Genomic DNA, 17,282 nt, shown 5'->3' on the forward strand with positions numbered 1-17,282 from the left:
CCCACACCTGTGGCTTCCAGCCAAGCAAAAGACAGGCATATGAGTTGAACATTTACCTGAGGTAGATACACTCCTTGGAGAGAACAATCATGGGACAAAGAAGGGCTGCTTATGCACCAAGAGACAACTCAGGGGGCAGGAGGGCATGGAGGGATGGACACAGGGAAGAGATAACTATTGGGATGAAGTGGGAGCTGTTGCATTGTGGTAAATTGTGGTCAATGTCATGAGACAAAGTGTATGTGAACTGCTGTATGGAAAGTGAATTTGCTCTGTAAATCTTAACCCAAATCACAACAAAAAAATAAAATTAAATTAAAAAAAGAAAAAAGAAGTGAGAAGGGAAAAAAAAAAAGATGACCTAACTTTCTGTTAAGACTTCACTACACCAAAAACACATTGTATTTATATGGACATGCCCTTCCTCCTATTTTGTTTCTCACTTGGGCCACAAACAGTACTACTTGGGCCTATCTGTGAAAATGGCTTCTTCTTCCACTTGTAGCCTTTTTGCTTCATGATCCACACGCAATGCAAACCAATTCCCACAAACAGACGGTTTCAGACTGTCAAGTTTCTCAGTTCATCACAATCACCTAGACTCTGAAACCCAGTTTAGGCTCATCTGGGACTCTCTCTACAATAGCAATTACTACATATTCTTATTTCTCATCTATTAGGGTCTGCCTTCCAAATCAAAAGCAAGTATGAGACACAGTAAAATATATAATATAAATTTATTCTGTGACATTTTTCTCATTGAAGATATTTTAAACTAGAATGAAATAATCAATATTTCATGAAAAATAGATAGTAAAATAATTTAGATAATAAGTATAATATACATTATTGGCCCTGAATATCCATTTTTTTTTTTCATTTCAAGCATCATTTTTTAAGAAGTAACACATAACATGATAAAGTTTGCTGCATTCTTCATATACCTGTGTCTCACAGAATTTCATTCAACTGCCAGTTCTTTTCTCAACTATATATGTTAATGGGATTTGCTCCTGTTTTTGAATGGGAAAAGTATCCATTTTCTGTTTCTTAACAGTGATATTAAGGTCTTCTTTCTCTGATTCTTCAAGAAAATGCTTCATGCTGAGTCTGAATAGTAATCGAGGGTCTGGTCCAGAAAGTGGTGGGCAATTACAGATCTCTCTAATTTTAAGAGCCTAGAAAGAAAGAATACAATACAAATTAAAAAAAAAAAAAAAAAAAGTGTCATTTCAGTAATCCCCAATACATTCTATGTAAGCAATCAAACTAAGAACACAATCTATCTTTTTGAAATAAAAAGCACCTTAATTACAAACATGTCAAGGAGAACCACATACAAATTCATGGCAAATGGTAGCATTTTCATGATTTGCTCACATATATTTAAAAATCAACAATAACAATTATATTTGTAGTCACTGCCCAAACACTGTGCTAGAGATAAACAATGCTTTTTAGAGATACTACTATGGTTTCAAACTCAAGCAGAACCTGTAAACAACCATACAAATTAGAAAAGATCTGAAGTCTGAGATATTTTTTCAAGAAAAGGAAAATAAACAGAATATAGCTATCTGAACTCAAAGAAGATACACATAATAAGTGGAGGGGTTGGAGGCAGAACTGATGCTAATAACCTAGAAGAGTATGGAAATCAAAACTAAGAAATTTTTAACTTCAGGAAAAAAGATTTACAGAGCAAATTCACTTGCCTGAAAGGAAAAGTAAGCAGGGTACACTACGTGGAAAACAATGAATCTTAATCTAACCAAAATCACAATTTAACTATATTAGGAAAGGGAAGAGCAAGGTATGTGTGTGTACATGTGTAGGATGTGATAGTGGTAAGAGTGCATTTAGTTCTCACCCTCTACCGTGGAAAGTAAGTAGATAATGCCTAATGCTGGAAAGCAGTAATATATGCACATTTCACAGATACAGTAGGGATCACCAAAAGAATCACATAAAAAAGTTAGAAATGGTTATCTCTGGGAAGTCAGGAAACTGAGGGCAGGGTAGGAAGACTGATACTTTAAGATCACTCTTAAGAATGATGGGCTCTCAGAAAAGTCTACCAGCTCTTACCTTGTCCTAAACTCCACTTGTTTTGGAGACATTCAGCCCCCCTAGGTACACATTAGTATGTACTCATGGTCTCTGTCCTCATGCAACTTAATTTGCATTTCCCAATTACTGGGTATTTAAATTGTTTCCATAGCTTTTTTTTTGTTTGATTGTTTTATTTGGCATTCATAAATTACCCTGCTAGGTAAATCTTTGTTTAAAATAAAAAGATCTTTATTTTTAACTTCTATTTGGTTTTACTTGAAGTATATCCTCTAAAATCAAATTATCTAAAGAGATGTGTAATTTTTACTACATAAAAACAGAATGCTGACTACCTGAAAAGATTTACCAGTTTTTAATGGCATCAGCAATACAAGCATATCTGAGTTATTCACAATCAGGATAATAAAAGATTTCGTGATTTTTTTACCTAGACAACCAAAGAATTTCAAAGCTCAGATTCCTTAGAAATCATTAGCTAAAATTTACAGATGAAGAAATTGACCTCCAGAAGGGCTAAGTGACTGACAGAGAACAGTTGTCTTGGAAGTCAAAAAGTTGAGATTAGAAACTGCTTTGGTGTTATTTTTGTTGTTAACGGGGCTTCAAATACGCTTGACCTGGTTCAGTCATTTCCAGTGCTGGGAAATCAGAATCAGACTTAAATTTGTAAAATGTGGATGAATTTGTAAAATATACTGGAACAGGAAATATTTGTATGGGTCAAAACCCTGGAATGAGACTTGGAAGAGGTGTCTGATGTGGAAGATTGGATAATTGCTAAGATTGTAGAGAGTGACACGTACTCAAAATGGTATAACTGGCCTACGTCTTTGAGCAGGGCATCACTGTCTCCGACTATGCTGATCAAGAGATTTGGTTGCTACACAATGTACATGCTGCCCTTGTTTTCTAAGAGGGAGATCATTAAGTTTCCAGCAGGCTGTCAACCCATATTTTTTCTTGTTCCGGTTATCATTCTGGTATATTCTCATTTGACAAATTTGGGTCCATTCCTAGTTTTGCTTCACAGGCCATAAATGAACTGGGAAGAACTGGTTCAAAGTCCTTGTTGTTAATGCTTTTTGCTTTACATGCTCTTTGCACTAATGCTTTTTTGTACCATATGATCTGCTTTTTGAATATATTTTTTTACTGTATAAATGTACTTTTGGAGATATTTGAGCAATGGTTCTTTAATTGCTAGAAAAAATGTATACTTTCTTCACGAAGAGTTTCTATCAATATTTCTTCATGTATTAACTGTTTCTCTCCTTTAGCTATCTATCAAGAGAAATCCTGTTACAAATGACACATAACTCTATTAAAGTTTCATCCATCTTGCATAGTGGGAGTTTATTAGATATCTTAGTAAAATATTTTTCCCGCTCTTTTGCTTTCCTTTCCATATTTATTTTTTCACATTTTAGTTACAGTGTGAACATATTTTTACTTTTATAAATTCAAATCTATGTTATTGAGTATATCTTCACTAAAGAAAAGTAAGCAAAATTTTTCCACTGTATAGCTAGAATATTCCTTTCCACTTCCTTTTATTTTTCTATGTTAAATTTCATGCACTGCACATAATTAGCACTTAATAAATGCATGCTGAATTATAAACAAATATTTATAGAATAGTTATGAATAAATCATTATGATAAATGTCAAATAAAACACTTATAAGAGTTTATAGTCTAATAGACAGCAAGCATGCACTCTAATAGCAAGAATATATGGTTCTGAGAAGCCCAAGGAAACTTTGAGGTTAAATATGGAACAAGCCAGCCAACTAATGTACCCACTGCCACCAAGTCAATTCCAACTCAAAACAAACCTTTAGGGCAGAGTAGAACTGCCCCATAGGGTCTCCATAAATCTTTACAGAAACAGACAGCCTCATCTTTCTACTGCAGAGTGGCTACTGGGTTTGAACTGTTGACTTTTTTGGTTAGCAGCTTTATGCCTTAACCACTGTAACACCAGAGCTCCCTAAACAGCTAGCTAGCAAGTAACAATTCTGAAAGATTCCAACTACAAGTGAAAGGAACTTTTTCTGTTCACCTTCTACGTACTTTATTCCATGCCAGATATTTTACATGTTATCTAAAGTGGTGTTATGATGTGAAATTCTGAGCCCGTAATACAATGCTTATCATTAAAGTGTCTTATACGAAAAGGAAGGAAAGAAAGAATAGAGGAAGGTAAGGAGGGAAAAAGTGAAGGAAGGAAGGAAGGATCGATTTTACCCACACAAATAGATAAAATACCTAAGAGGTGTTAACTAGTTGCCGTCAGGTCAAGGCCAACTCTTGGTGACCCCAGGTGTATCAGAGTAGAATTGTGTTCCACAGAGTTTTTAATGACTGGTTTTTCAGTCGTAGATCCCAGGAATTTGTTTTGAGTCATCTAAGTGGACTTGAACTTCTAACCTTTCAGTCAACAACCAAAGGCATAAACCACTTGCACCACCCAGCGATTCCTAGAAGCTATCACTATCCAGATTTATAGATGAAGAAAACTGAAGGTTAGATTAGGTAAATTTCTCAAAGTTAAGTGTCTGTGTGAGAATTAGAACCTAAGATTCCTAATTAAACCCTTATGATTTTGACTATACTATTTCCTGTATCTTTCTCCACGATCAACTTTTGATTTGTTACATGCTAAAGTTCTATAAATGAGTGGAACTGCTATCCAACTCCATTGCCCAGTTCCTCTATTTTTAACTCAACATCATATTACTTATTTTTCCTATGATTCCAAACCAAATACACTGCCATCAAGTCAATTCCAACTCACAGTGACCCCCCATTGGTTTCCCAAGGCTGTAAATCTTTACAAAAGCAGACCGCCTCATCTTTCTTCTGTGGAGCAGCTCATGGATTCAAACCTATGACCTTCTGGCTAACAGCTAAATGCCTTAACCACTACATCACCAGAGCTTGTTTTTCCTATTATTATACATCATCCAATCATTTAACAATTATTCACTATGCATCTCAGAAATTGTCCTAGTACTTAGGCATAGAGCAGTAAACAAGGTTCTCATATTCTAGGGGAGCAGACAGACAATAATTGTAAGAGACTTCAGTACATGAAGAAACTAACCAGTAAACTGTGTTACAGAATGACTGCATGGGATAAAGGCTATATGCTTTTGGGGTATCAGAGAAAGTCTCCCCAGGGAAGTGATGTTTGTGTAAAGAACTGACTGAAGAATGTTCCAGGCAGAGAAACCAGCAATTAGAGGAACTGTCAGGAGAAAACAAGCTCAATATGAAAGACAAACAGAAGGCCTTAATAGTTGGAACCAAGGAAAGCCCAGGGAGAGTGATACGTGATAAAGTGGGAGATGCAGGCAGTAGCCAAATTATGTCACTTAAAGACAACAGTAAGGAGTTTGGTCTTTAGTCTAAGTTAGATGAGAAGTCACTGGAAGATTTTAAACAGTGGAATGACCTAAAAAAATATCATTCTGGCTACTGTATTGAAAATGGACTGGTAGAGTTTAAGGTAAAAAATGAAAGCTAGAAGACTAAAATAGGAAATGACTGCAGTAACCTAGGGGGGGTGAGATGATGATGACTTTTATTAGGGTAATAGCAATGGTGATGGGGAGAAGAGAGCAGATTCCTAATGCAGAGTGGAGGCAACTGACAGGATTTTCTCATGGATAGGATATAGGGGGGAAAGAAAAAGAGTAATCAAAGATGAGTCCTAAATTTCCTCCTTTATTTCTTTTGCTATACCCACGCATCTGAGTATAATGTCCTTGCTGCTCTTAGTGAATAATTACTGTAATGTGGCATTTCTGGTTAATGACTCCAGTCCGTAAGTTCTTTTGAAGTATTGTTTTATCAAATTGTCAAGACAAAATCATTTATGCTCATGAAATGAATTATATAATTAATAATGTCCTTTCCTGTATTTTGAACTTAAATTAATTTTCCACTGCACTGAAAAAATTCTCCAAAGTAAATCCTCATGAGGGCTATGTACCCTTTTCTGTGCTAGTTTATGAATCTCTGGGTTTTTAATAGTACTGTCTGTATTTATGTGATTTATTTATATTTTAACTCTTTCAAAAATTAATTTCAGAAGGCTCATTCTAGTTATCATTTCTACTTTTTGGTGCATTCAACTTTGGTAATTTACACACACACACATACACACATAAACTTTAATTATTTCTGATTCTGACTTGAACTACTGTTATCGTTGTTGGGAGCCATCAAGTTGATTCCAATTCATAGCAACCCCATGTAACTATGCAGAACTGCCCTAGAGAGTTTTCTTGGTTGTAACATTTATGGAAGCATATCACCAAGTCTTTCTCCCATGGAGCTGTTGGTTGGGTTCAAACTATAAACCTTATGGATAGTAACAGTGTGCCACCATGGCTCCTTTAACATCATCTAATTAAAAATAGTATTTTTATAAAAGATATATGTGTATTTGAAAAGAAAATATAGTTTTTTCCTCACATTTCATCTCTATCTCAGTTAAATCTTATTTTTCATTTTATTAATCTCTGATGTCTGTTAATTCCTTACTTGGTCCATAATTTTCTAAGAACAGTATAGCACAAGCTACAATTCACAAATATATATAAACAACTAATTATATATTTTCTTGCTTGTAAAGAATTCTAGAAGTGAGAATGGCCAGACTTTGTTTCTCATACTTTGGTCATACTGTCAGAAAGGACCAATCCCTGGAGAAGGATATCATGCTTGGTAAGGCAGAAGGTCAGCGAAAAAAAGGGAACACCCTCAAAGAGGTGGATTGACATAGTGGCTGCAATGATGAACTCAACCACAGCAGGGATTGTGAGGACAGTCCAGGACCAGGCAATGTTTTATTCTGTTGTATATAAAGTAGGAACTGGCTCAATGGCACCTGACAACTATACATTTTATGTGTTTCCTGATCTTCAGGGACTTTTTTTTTCTACTGAGTACTTCACTGATAAATTATTTTACACATTTCACTTATTAAGGGATCTTTCCATCTAAAAGAAAGAAAAGCTGATTTGGCTAGATAACATACCTAAGAGTATTCGTTTTTCATTTATTTGGTTTCTTTCCACCTAAACCCTTATACTTCTCCAAAGTGTAAAAAGGTCCAAAGTCATTTTCACTCTTGTGTGCTTTAAATTCTCTCTTTTTACCTTGGCAGCTTATAAGAACCTATATTTGCAAAGAAGGTTAAACGTGATAAATTTAAATATCCAGGCATCATCATTTCAAGGCTGATGCTCTAGGAATGCATGATACATGATGCTCTAGGAATCTTCTAAAAAAAAACATCCATCTTAAGCAAGTTCATCTAAACTAAAAAGCATGATATAGAAACTACAGTCAAGGAAATGAAGATATGAGTAAATAAATGATATACTGGTCTCACCACTGTTGTATGTAGCTTCATATGTATGTGTCTTTGCAACAGTCTTTCATATCTTAAGACTTTTTTGTTTTTCAGTATTTTAATTTGGTTGTGCTATGTTCCTCTACCTTCAGCATCAATCTATTGAGTCTGCTATTCACAGCATCCATTCAAAGTTTAACCACTTTGCTGTATATAGACAAGCTTACCAATTTTCTAAAAGTTTGAAAGTCATTCCTTCTCTGTCACCTTCAATGTAGTTAAAATGAGACTTATCATGCAAGCTTCAGGTGGCACTTCTTCTGTATTCTTGCCTGCTAGGTGGGCTGTCCTTACCAATGGTATAAAACTCATAAATTACACCCGAGATCCGAGATTTGGTTTTGCTTTTTAATTTTTTCTATTTTTTAAAGTTTATCTTCTTGGGAAGCAATGGACACTTCAGAGGCTCTATTTTTGGTTCTTATTGTTGAATTTAGTTTGGATGAGGGTCGGTGTACTGTTATTAATTAAGGGCAGGCCTGGAACACAGCAGACACTCACTAAACTTTTTTAATAAAGTTACTTGCATCTTCCTTTTCTTTTCAACTTTTTTTCCAAGTCTTGTATACTCACTCATAGCATTCTGGTTTTTTAAAAATCTTTCACCTACCTCTTACATCTATTCTTGAATAGGAGAAAAATCTAGCTGTAACATCTTTTGCTCCATTACGGTTGATTTGTCTGGTCTGAGTTTGTTCTTCCTTGTCCTATATATGTTCCTCCTGAAGATGCACACTCAAGTAAGCTTTTGAGACAGAGGAGGAAGACAGTTCCTCAATCAAAACATATCCTCAGGTTGTTGAACCGAGTGCCTGCAGAGTGCTGAATTACTACCTCATAATCACTTGCTGGCCATAAGAAGGAAAACCACGTTTATGGTTATCCTAAGGAGTCAGGCTATCACCATATGAACCCACTGATCTACTCTGGCATCACTAAATGTGGAATCACCAGATATTAAGAGCAACCTGATGCAAAATGGTAAAGAAGTACAGTTGTACTACCTATAAAATATTCTTGACAAAACTTCCATTCTGTCAAAGAAAAACTTGCCCTGGACAATCTTAAAACATGTAAGGACAACTTGTATTCAAAGGACTCCTGCATAGGAGAAGAGAAAGAACAAAGAGAAAGGAAGGGAAGGACACAGCATATATAGAGAAAGAGATCAGCTCCTACCCAGCTAAGACAAAGGACCATGAGTTTTTTAAAAGTAAGTAAGGAAGTTGGTTATTAGGAGGGGTAAATGACTTACCAGATTTGTGATGTGGGCCATTTTATTTAGAACATTTTCTTTTCTTACAATGAAGCCACATAAGGAGACTGGTGGTACAGTGGTGTGGTGGTTATTTTTTTGTGTCATCTTGGCTGGACCTGGTTGAATGGCTGGGCAGCTGGTGGTAGTTATTCCCCATGATGAGACTGGCAATCAACTCCATGGTGGGATCTACCACAAGCAGCTGAGTATGTGGTCTGCTTCCCGTATGTAAGAAGCTCCTTTGGGAATGGTCTCTAGCTTATGGCACACTTAGACCCTGCATGTAGCCGTGTCATTGTTCAGTAGCCTGACATGCTCTGCCAACCTTGGGACTTACAATGGACTTAAAATTAATGTCCTACCATGTGGTTTGGTAACATCGGGACTATGCCTTTTTACTTGCCAATCTTGGGTTTGTCAACCTCAGCAGCCAGCAGCTGTCTGAGTAAAAAAACACCTCTAGCTTCAGTGGGCTGGGGGCAGGAGGCAGAGCTGGACCCCAAGGCTGAGGGTCTTTCACCCAGCCCCTAGAGCCTGGCAGTTTGAACTCTGACTTAAAGCCTCCAAACTGTAAGAGAATAAACTCCTGTTTGTTAAGGCCATCCATTTGTGGTATGTTCCTGTCAGAGCAGCACCAGGTAACCAGAACAAGTGGTAAAGCACTCTGCTGCTAACCAAAAGGTCAGTGGTTCACACCTACCAGTTGCTCCACAGGAGAATTATGCAGCAGTCTACTTCCATAAAGATTCACAGCCTTGGAAATCCTAGGGGGAGGGGGGCAGTTCTACTCTATCATATAGAGTAACCATAAGTTGGAATTGACTTGACAGCAATGGGTTTGGTTTGGTTTAGAACACCACAAAGATCTTGTAAGACCCAGAGGAGGAGACGAAGAGAAAGGGTTGGATACCCAGAGGTTATAAAGACTGAGGGAGAAAAAGCTCAGAGAGATGAGGGAAACGCCTATTTTAAAGTTAAACAGATAATTAAGATCATCTTGCTGGTGGTGTAGTGCCTAAGGCATTTGATTGCTAACCAGAAGGTGGTGATTCAAACCCACCAGACATTCCTCAGAAGGAAGATTGGGGTATCTACTTCCACAGAGATACCTCCTCGAAAACCTAAGGAGGTCGCTATGAGTCAAATCAACTTAACAGAAGTGAGTTTAGTTTTTTGGTTTGGTCAGTTGTTTATAATAAATCTCCAGAACAGCAAGGGTGAGGGATTTCTTTAATAAAGAAGTCAGTAAAATTCAACTTCATTAGTTCAATTTACAGAAATAAGAAAAACAAGTTAGAGGATACCACAAGGAAGCAATTAGGTAAATCCAGAATGTGGAACCAGATTTATTTAAAAAAGACAATGACAAGAGTAAAAACACATAAAACAAAGGGAGTACAGTTCTAAAGTCAAACTTAACAACCAAATGCAATGTGTGGATCTTGATGATCCTAATTTGAAGAAACCAATTGTAAAAATATATTCTGGGAAAGGAAAGTTCAAATATGTATAAGAAATTTAATTTTATTTTAAGGAAATAATGCACATTTTCTTGGGAAGCTCTGGTGGCATGATAATGGTAAGATTATGGGGGGATGGCACTACTTTCAGAAACACTTATTAAAGTAATTAAGGGTAAAATGATTCTTTTTTTAAAAAAAAAGGAACTATGAAATAAGTGTGACAAAAGGGTTGATACTGCTGAATCTGCATGAGTGGGAGCTAGGGGGTTCATCAAATTATTCTCTACCTTTGCATGTGTTTAAAAACATTTATAATAAAAAGCCAAATTTGAAAAATATACCTATTTTTCCCTCTGTGCTTCCTTTAGCTCTATCATTTTTTGCATTTCCATGATTTCACCCTTGATTTTACATTTATGTCTTTAAATACCAGTAGCTCATGAAAGATCTACTGTTTGTCCAAAAAATAAAGCAAATCCCTTTACCATCTACTCTATTTCCAATTACCTCTATCTAAATTTCTACAGGCAAGTATATACTTTTCAAAAAGCCTAAGGATTTTAAGTATTACTATGGAGCAGTAGTTAAGCACTTGGCTGATAAAATAGAAAGGTCAGTGGTTCAAATCCACCAGCCACTCCACGGGAGAACGATGTGGTAGTCTGCTTCCATAAAGATTTATTATGTTGGAAACCCTGTGCTGTAACTGTAAGTTTACTATGCATTGGAATCTACTCAACAACAATGAGTTTGGGTTTTTGGATTTTTAACTCCAATCAAAAAACAGACTACCAAAAAATCTAACAGAAATTAATGAAAAGAGCAAGACACTACTTTAAGACACAGATTAGAAAACAGTAAGGAAAATGCTTATGTGGCTACTTAACAATGTATGAGTGCTCAAAATCAGAGGCACGTGTTGTGTGCAAATAGTCTGAAAGCAGAGCCTTAACTCCATTTTAAAGTCCTGACATGGGTCTAGAATCCATGTTGAATTTTAAAGCTGCCTTTTCTAACAGCAGTTCCTCTAACCTTGATGCTGCCCTCACCATAATGCTGACCACACACCCTAAAGATGTTTATTTTTTCTTAAGTCTGGCAGGTGCAAGATATCACAATCTATTCCCAAAGGGGCTTTCCACTACAGTCAAACAGATGCAAGATGTGACAGCTTATGAATCTTTACAACAGACCCCCAAAACCAGAGATGACTGAGAAAGCAATTTTTATAGCAGGTTACCCAAAAAACCAGGAGCTCTGGTAGCACAGTGGCTAAGGCACTTGACTGCTAACCAGCAGGCTGGCGGTTCAAACCCACCAGCCACTCCTCGGAAGGAAGGTTGGGCATTCCTACTTCCATAGTGATACTGCCTCGGAAACCCAAGGAGGGGTCGCTATGAGTCGGGGCCGACTCAATGGCAAACAACAACAACAACAACCCAAAAAACCTGTCCTGCCATCATCCTGTGACCATCCTGTAATAAAGTGAAGAGCATGTACACTTGCAATTATGCACCCTTAACCAATCCTACATTGTTATCTACCTATCCCAGCTAAGTCCCCACTTTTAGATATCCCACCTCCGACTCTACTCACTGTCTTCCAGACAACTGTAACTAGTTCCTGCTCCAACTGTACAAAATGTTTTTTTTCCCTCATTGTCTGGCAAAGCGGCCATTTTTCACTATGAATTTGGACATCTTCCCAGTCCTGACTGTCTCTATCCTCAATAGATCTCTTTTGCCTTTACTTAAGCAGATTTTGTGTTGCTGCTTTATGACCACAATAGCAAAATAAAAAAGCTTATGCTTATATATTAGCCTGATAGGATGATTTTATCTGGTACTTTTTTCTTAAAAAGCAAATGAATGATGTTGTTGTTATTATTTCCCATCGAGTCGGCCCCGACTCACGGCGACCCCTCCTTGGGTTTCCAAGGCAGTATCACTATGGAAGCAGGAAAGCCCAACTTTCCTTCCGAGGAGTGGCTGGTGTGTTTGAACCGCCAGCCTTCTGGCACTATGCTACCAGAGCTCCTAAATGAATGATAATAGAAGTAAAAACAGGAGAAGTTGTGAAAGCCTTTGAAATGGGCAAAAAGTGCAACCTTTGGTGCATTCCAAAGAGCGTTCATTCCATGTTCTTTGAGTTATTTCACAGCTCTGTAAGTTGTAGAAAACTGATGGTCACACAAATGATACTTGTCCATGGAAATGAACTGTGTTTCATGGAATGCAATTGATTATTGCCCTACAAACAGATCAGTTTTGCATCTGTTTGTGTATTCCTTTCAGCACTCATTATTCCTATGTACCTGTGGCTCTTTGCATTCTCCTTTCAAATAGTTCTAACATGCCACTGATCTCCTCATTAATTAATGAGTTACGATTTTACTTTTTAAAAAATGTGTTATCTCATTTTTTCTTTTTTTTTTTTCCAAAAACTGAAATGAAAATGAGAGTCTGGCTAATTTTTGAAGTTGTCTAAAGTAAATAAATATAAATAATTAAAAATGTAAAGTAAACACATGTAAATAATTTAAAAAGTGAAGCAAGCTTGACACAGTCCACTTGTTCTCCAAATTGATAAAATAGTAAAGTTTTCAAACAAAAACATTTTATAATCAACCACTCCTAACATAAGAGAATGATGCATTAAAAATAGCTATATTTATTCTCAGCAGCAACAAATGTATTTATTAAACAACTGATCATACACATCAAAATTCTAGGCACTACACACTGAGTATAACAGCGATAACTTATTCATAAGAAACAAATGATAATAACATTAAAAAAAAGAAGGGAGAAAATAAAACTAATGCCAGAGTGGTTTCATGACTGAATTAGAAGCTTCTTTTTTTTCAAAACAGAAACCAAGACACTTCATGGGGGGGAAAAATCACCTCCATTTTTTTTAACGTGCTTTTCTAAAAATATCATTACGCTTCTCCCCTTTCCGCACCAAAGCAATTTTTTCTAATAGACCATTCATTTCAGTCTCAAGTATACATGTCATATATGGTTTATAAACCATAATGTTTTTGTAAGGTTTTAGACAATGTTACTGTCAGGCTTTCTGGCTTTATATGATTCAGAGGCCAATTCAATTACAGTAGCTGCTATGATATTTGCTTTTTCCTCAACACTCACCATGTCAGACAAAATAAAATTCTGTAAGGTGAATAGTGTATGTTTGTGTACACTGGCCAACAACATTTCTCTTCAATGTTAAACACTCCCATATTTTCTACTCATGAGATGTCTAATATTAATGATTTATGAATTTATTTTGTCCAATTATAAATGCATAAGAATGATTTACACATGAGTTCAAACCCTCAGCTTCCTGAAAGTTTAAAGGATTCAAAGTAAAATGAGATTAAAATGAATGCATTTACAGCCTGCTACTAAGTAATCCTGATATCTAAAAATTGAATGTAGTAAATTTGAACATCAAGATTTTAAAAAGATTAAAGCTGGCATTGTGAGTTCTAAAACATTAAAAATGAATCTGACTAAAATTATGATTATAATAACATACCCTAAAACAACTAAATCCAAATTAAATATTTTTCCTATATATTCTATCATCCTCCATCCCTCTTATCCCCCAAGGAGGGAAGGAACGGCAGAGAGGAACTTGGGGAGAGAAAACAAAAAACTAAACCTGTTGCCTCTGAGTTGATTCTGACTCATACTGACCTTACAGGATAGAGTAGAACTGCCCCATAGGGTTTCCAATACTGTAATCTTTATGGAAGCAGATTGCCACATCTCTCAAGCATGAAGTTTCTGGTGGATTCAAACTGACCAACTGTTGGTTAGAAGCCAAGTGCCTAACCATTTAATCTAAAGTTTTAAAATAAATATTTCAAGAAAACTTCTACCCTGGGTTATTACATAATTTCCCATGTTCATATTTGAGGTGCAGTGAATTACTTGGTATGGCTCTTCTAGCCATGGTTTTTGTGACTCCTACTAGATAAGTGGGTGGAACTATGTAAATGTAAATGGTCCACCAAGGGGATTGGATTGCTTATTAGCAATGTAAATAAGGTACAGGTCATCCTTGTGGGGGTGGGACCATGGAAATATGGTATATGAAACCCTATTGTGGGGACTGGTCCATTTTGTCATTCTGCTAGGCTTAAAATAAGCCTTCCGAGAGCAGAAGTGGGGATCTCACTGCTATCAAGCAAGATGAGCTAGAGGCAGAGTGGAGTGCATCCTTGGATCTGAGATATCTGTGCTGGACCTCCTTGGCAGAGAGACCAGCAGAGTTAGCAGAGAGATGTAGGCAGTGGAACCAAGAGGCACAAGGCAGAGCCGTGTGCTTGCCAGCCCATGAAGCAGGAAAACTGAGTTCCTTTGAACAGGAGACTTGCTCTTGGTGTGGGGTACATCTAGGTACCTACTGGCAGAGCTTAAAGAACTTTGTTAACACTTGCCTAAGCAGGGCAGAGGCCAAGGGCTAAAGAGAGACACGCCTGTGGGCATAGCAGAGGAAAGACTGTCCTGATCAAAGAGCTACCCTGAGCACGTTCATGAACCTTAATTGTAACCTATTACTTCCCTAATAAACCCCACAATCATAAGTATTGTCTGTGAGTTCTGTGTGGCCACTGCAATGAATAATCAAATCCAGCAGAGAAGCAGTGAGTGCCGTGAGAGGGAGAGATGGTGTCAGAGTTGATAAAAAGTTTGGAGGGTGGCAGCATGTCTGGCCTCATAGGAATAACCCCTGGGCTGCTGGATGGTGATTCTGTCTCCCTCTTGTGAAATTAGAGGATGTCAAAAGACACTGCCCCCATGTCCTTTTTGCAGTGCCTCAGGCACTTGACAGCTAACCAGAAGACTGGTGGTTCAAACCCACCAGCCACTCCTCAGAAGAAAGGTTGAGCAATCTACTTCTGTGGTGATACTGCCTCAAAAACCCAAGGAGGGGTCGCTATGAGTCAGGTCCGACTTGATGGCACATAACAACATCCACATTGTATAACAATTCTTATAGAAAAAAAGTTAAATAAAGTAACTCTTTCAAGGACAAATTATAGTATACATGCATAAATTTAAAGTTTGAAAAGTATAACTACAGAGTATAATTTTAAAACTGTCACACTATTAAACATCAACAGGTTGACATAACATCTGTTCTTCAATTTTTCATCCAAGTTGTTATGGTAACCACAATATGCAGTATATGTGTTTCCTAAATTTATTATCAGCTTATTAACTAATAATAATATTATTATTACTACAAACTTGCATTGATCCTTTTTAAACACTAAGGTATCATACTTACGATTATATTTAACTAGGCATTTATACATGCCTTATCTCAGAATCTACATTTAAAAAGAAATAGCAATGGTATATATTTTTTTTCCAATTTAAGGGCATTTTCTTGATTTAACAAAAAAGGAAATAGTACACTTTCTGAAGAATGTTATATATTAAATACAAAAATTATATAACAGTACTGCTTTGTAGGAGCTGTCAATTATGTCCTTTTCAAACAAGTCAGTTCCTGTCACTCCACCCCTCTGCTCAAAACCTTCACTGGCATCCCATCTCTGAGAAAAAGCCAAAGTCCTTACAGGGGCTACAAGGTCCATACCCCCATGCTCTCCTTGCTCATCCCACTCTAGTCACTAGGATTTTCTTGCTGTTCCTCAAATATGCTAGGTTCACTCCAGCTGCAGGGCCTTTTACTTACTATTGCCTCTGTCTGGAAGGCTCTTCCTCCAGACTGTCATCTGGCTCATGCTTTTATTTCAACTTCTTATTCAAATATTACTTGTTTAGTGAAATCTTCTCTGACCCACCGTATTTTAAAACTCTATTTTATCACCCCCCTCCCATCTTTGTTTTCATATTACCTATCCCTCTTAGTTCCTCCTTTATTTTTTTCCCTAATACTTATTACTTACTTTTATACTATAAGGAGTCCTGGTAGTGCAGTGGTTGAAACACTTCGCTGCTAACCAAAAGGTTGGCAGTTCAAACCCATCGACCCCTCCACACAAGAAAGACATGGCAGTCAGCTTCAATAAAGATCTACAGCCTTAGAAACCCTATGGGAGAAGTTCAATATTGTCCTATAGGATCACTATGAGTCAGAATTGATTTAATGGTTGTGGTTTTGGTTTTTGATTTGTTATGCTATATATCAGTAATCTATTCTGTATATTATTAGTTTATTCTAATTATTATCTGCCTTCCTTACCTTAGAATAAGCTCCATGAGGGTAGAGATTTTTATCTATTTTGTTCACGGCACCTACATCTACATATACAATGTGATCAATGAATATTTGTTAAATTCATAAAGTATAAATTAAAAACATCTTAAATGTTGATATGCTATGGTAAGAAAAATACATTTTTGTGATGATATTCAAGGAATCCACAGTAAGAAGCAAAGATAGGTAATTTTCAGTAAGTTAAAACACCTAAGTTATCATATTATGTGTTCTGATCATTAAAAAAAAAAAAAAACCTTACTGCCATCAAGTCGATTCCAACTCATAGAGACCCCTGCTGGGTTTCCAAGGTGGTAAATTTTTAAGGAAGTAGATTGCCCCATATTCATTCTGCGGAGTGGCTGGTGGGTTTGAACCACCAACTTTATGGGTGACAATCAGCTACCTTAGGCACTGCACCATGAGAGCTCCTTGTTCAAATCACAGAACCACAGAATTTTGATTCTTGGTTCTCACATGAGCCACATTATTTGATCCACTACAAGCTTTTTCTCCTACCAATTACATGTGGAAACCAAGTAATACTGTTCCTCTGTCCTGGATCTTATTCTCTACTCACTTCCCATGTAAACTCACACACTCTAAATGCATCACCTCTTTTTAAGTAACTTTGAAATCCTTATTTCTGGCCTACACTTATCTGTGCTCTGTTCCTGTATTTCTAACTTTTTTTGAGATATACATCACTTCAGGTATATTGTCAAGGAAGTCAAAGGACAATGGAATTAGGTAGAATATAACATTGTACTCATTTCATTTTTTTAAAAAAATTAGTCTTTAGTTGTAAAAAGACTCACATA

At 36.7% G+C, this 17,282-nt stretch overlaps 1 protein-coding gene across 1 annotated transcript in view; it reads right to left on the minus strand.

Annotated features, from left to right (window-relative positions):
* Positions 1-965: 965 nt before the first annotated feature.
* OMA1 (OMA1 zinc metallopeptidase) overlaps positions 966-17,282 on the minus strand; it is a 127,910-nt gene continuing 111,593 nt past the window's right edge. The window contains exon 8 of the mRNA XM_007947408.2: positions 966-1,178. Coding sequence (XP_007945599.1) covers positions 966-1,178 — 213 coding nt within the window. The remainder of the gene's footprint in view (positions 1,179-17,282) is intronic.

Source organism: Orycteropus afer, unplaced genomic scaffold, assembly GCF_000298275.1.
Source record: "Orycteropus afer afer isolate SDZICR_OR568_19922 unplaced genomic scaffold, OryAfe1.0 scaffold00183, whole genome shotgun sequence".
Lineage (NCBI taxonomy): Eukaryota > Metazoa > Chordata > Mammalia > Tubulidentata > Orycteropodidae > Orycteropus > Orycteropus afer.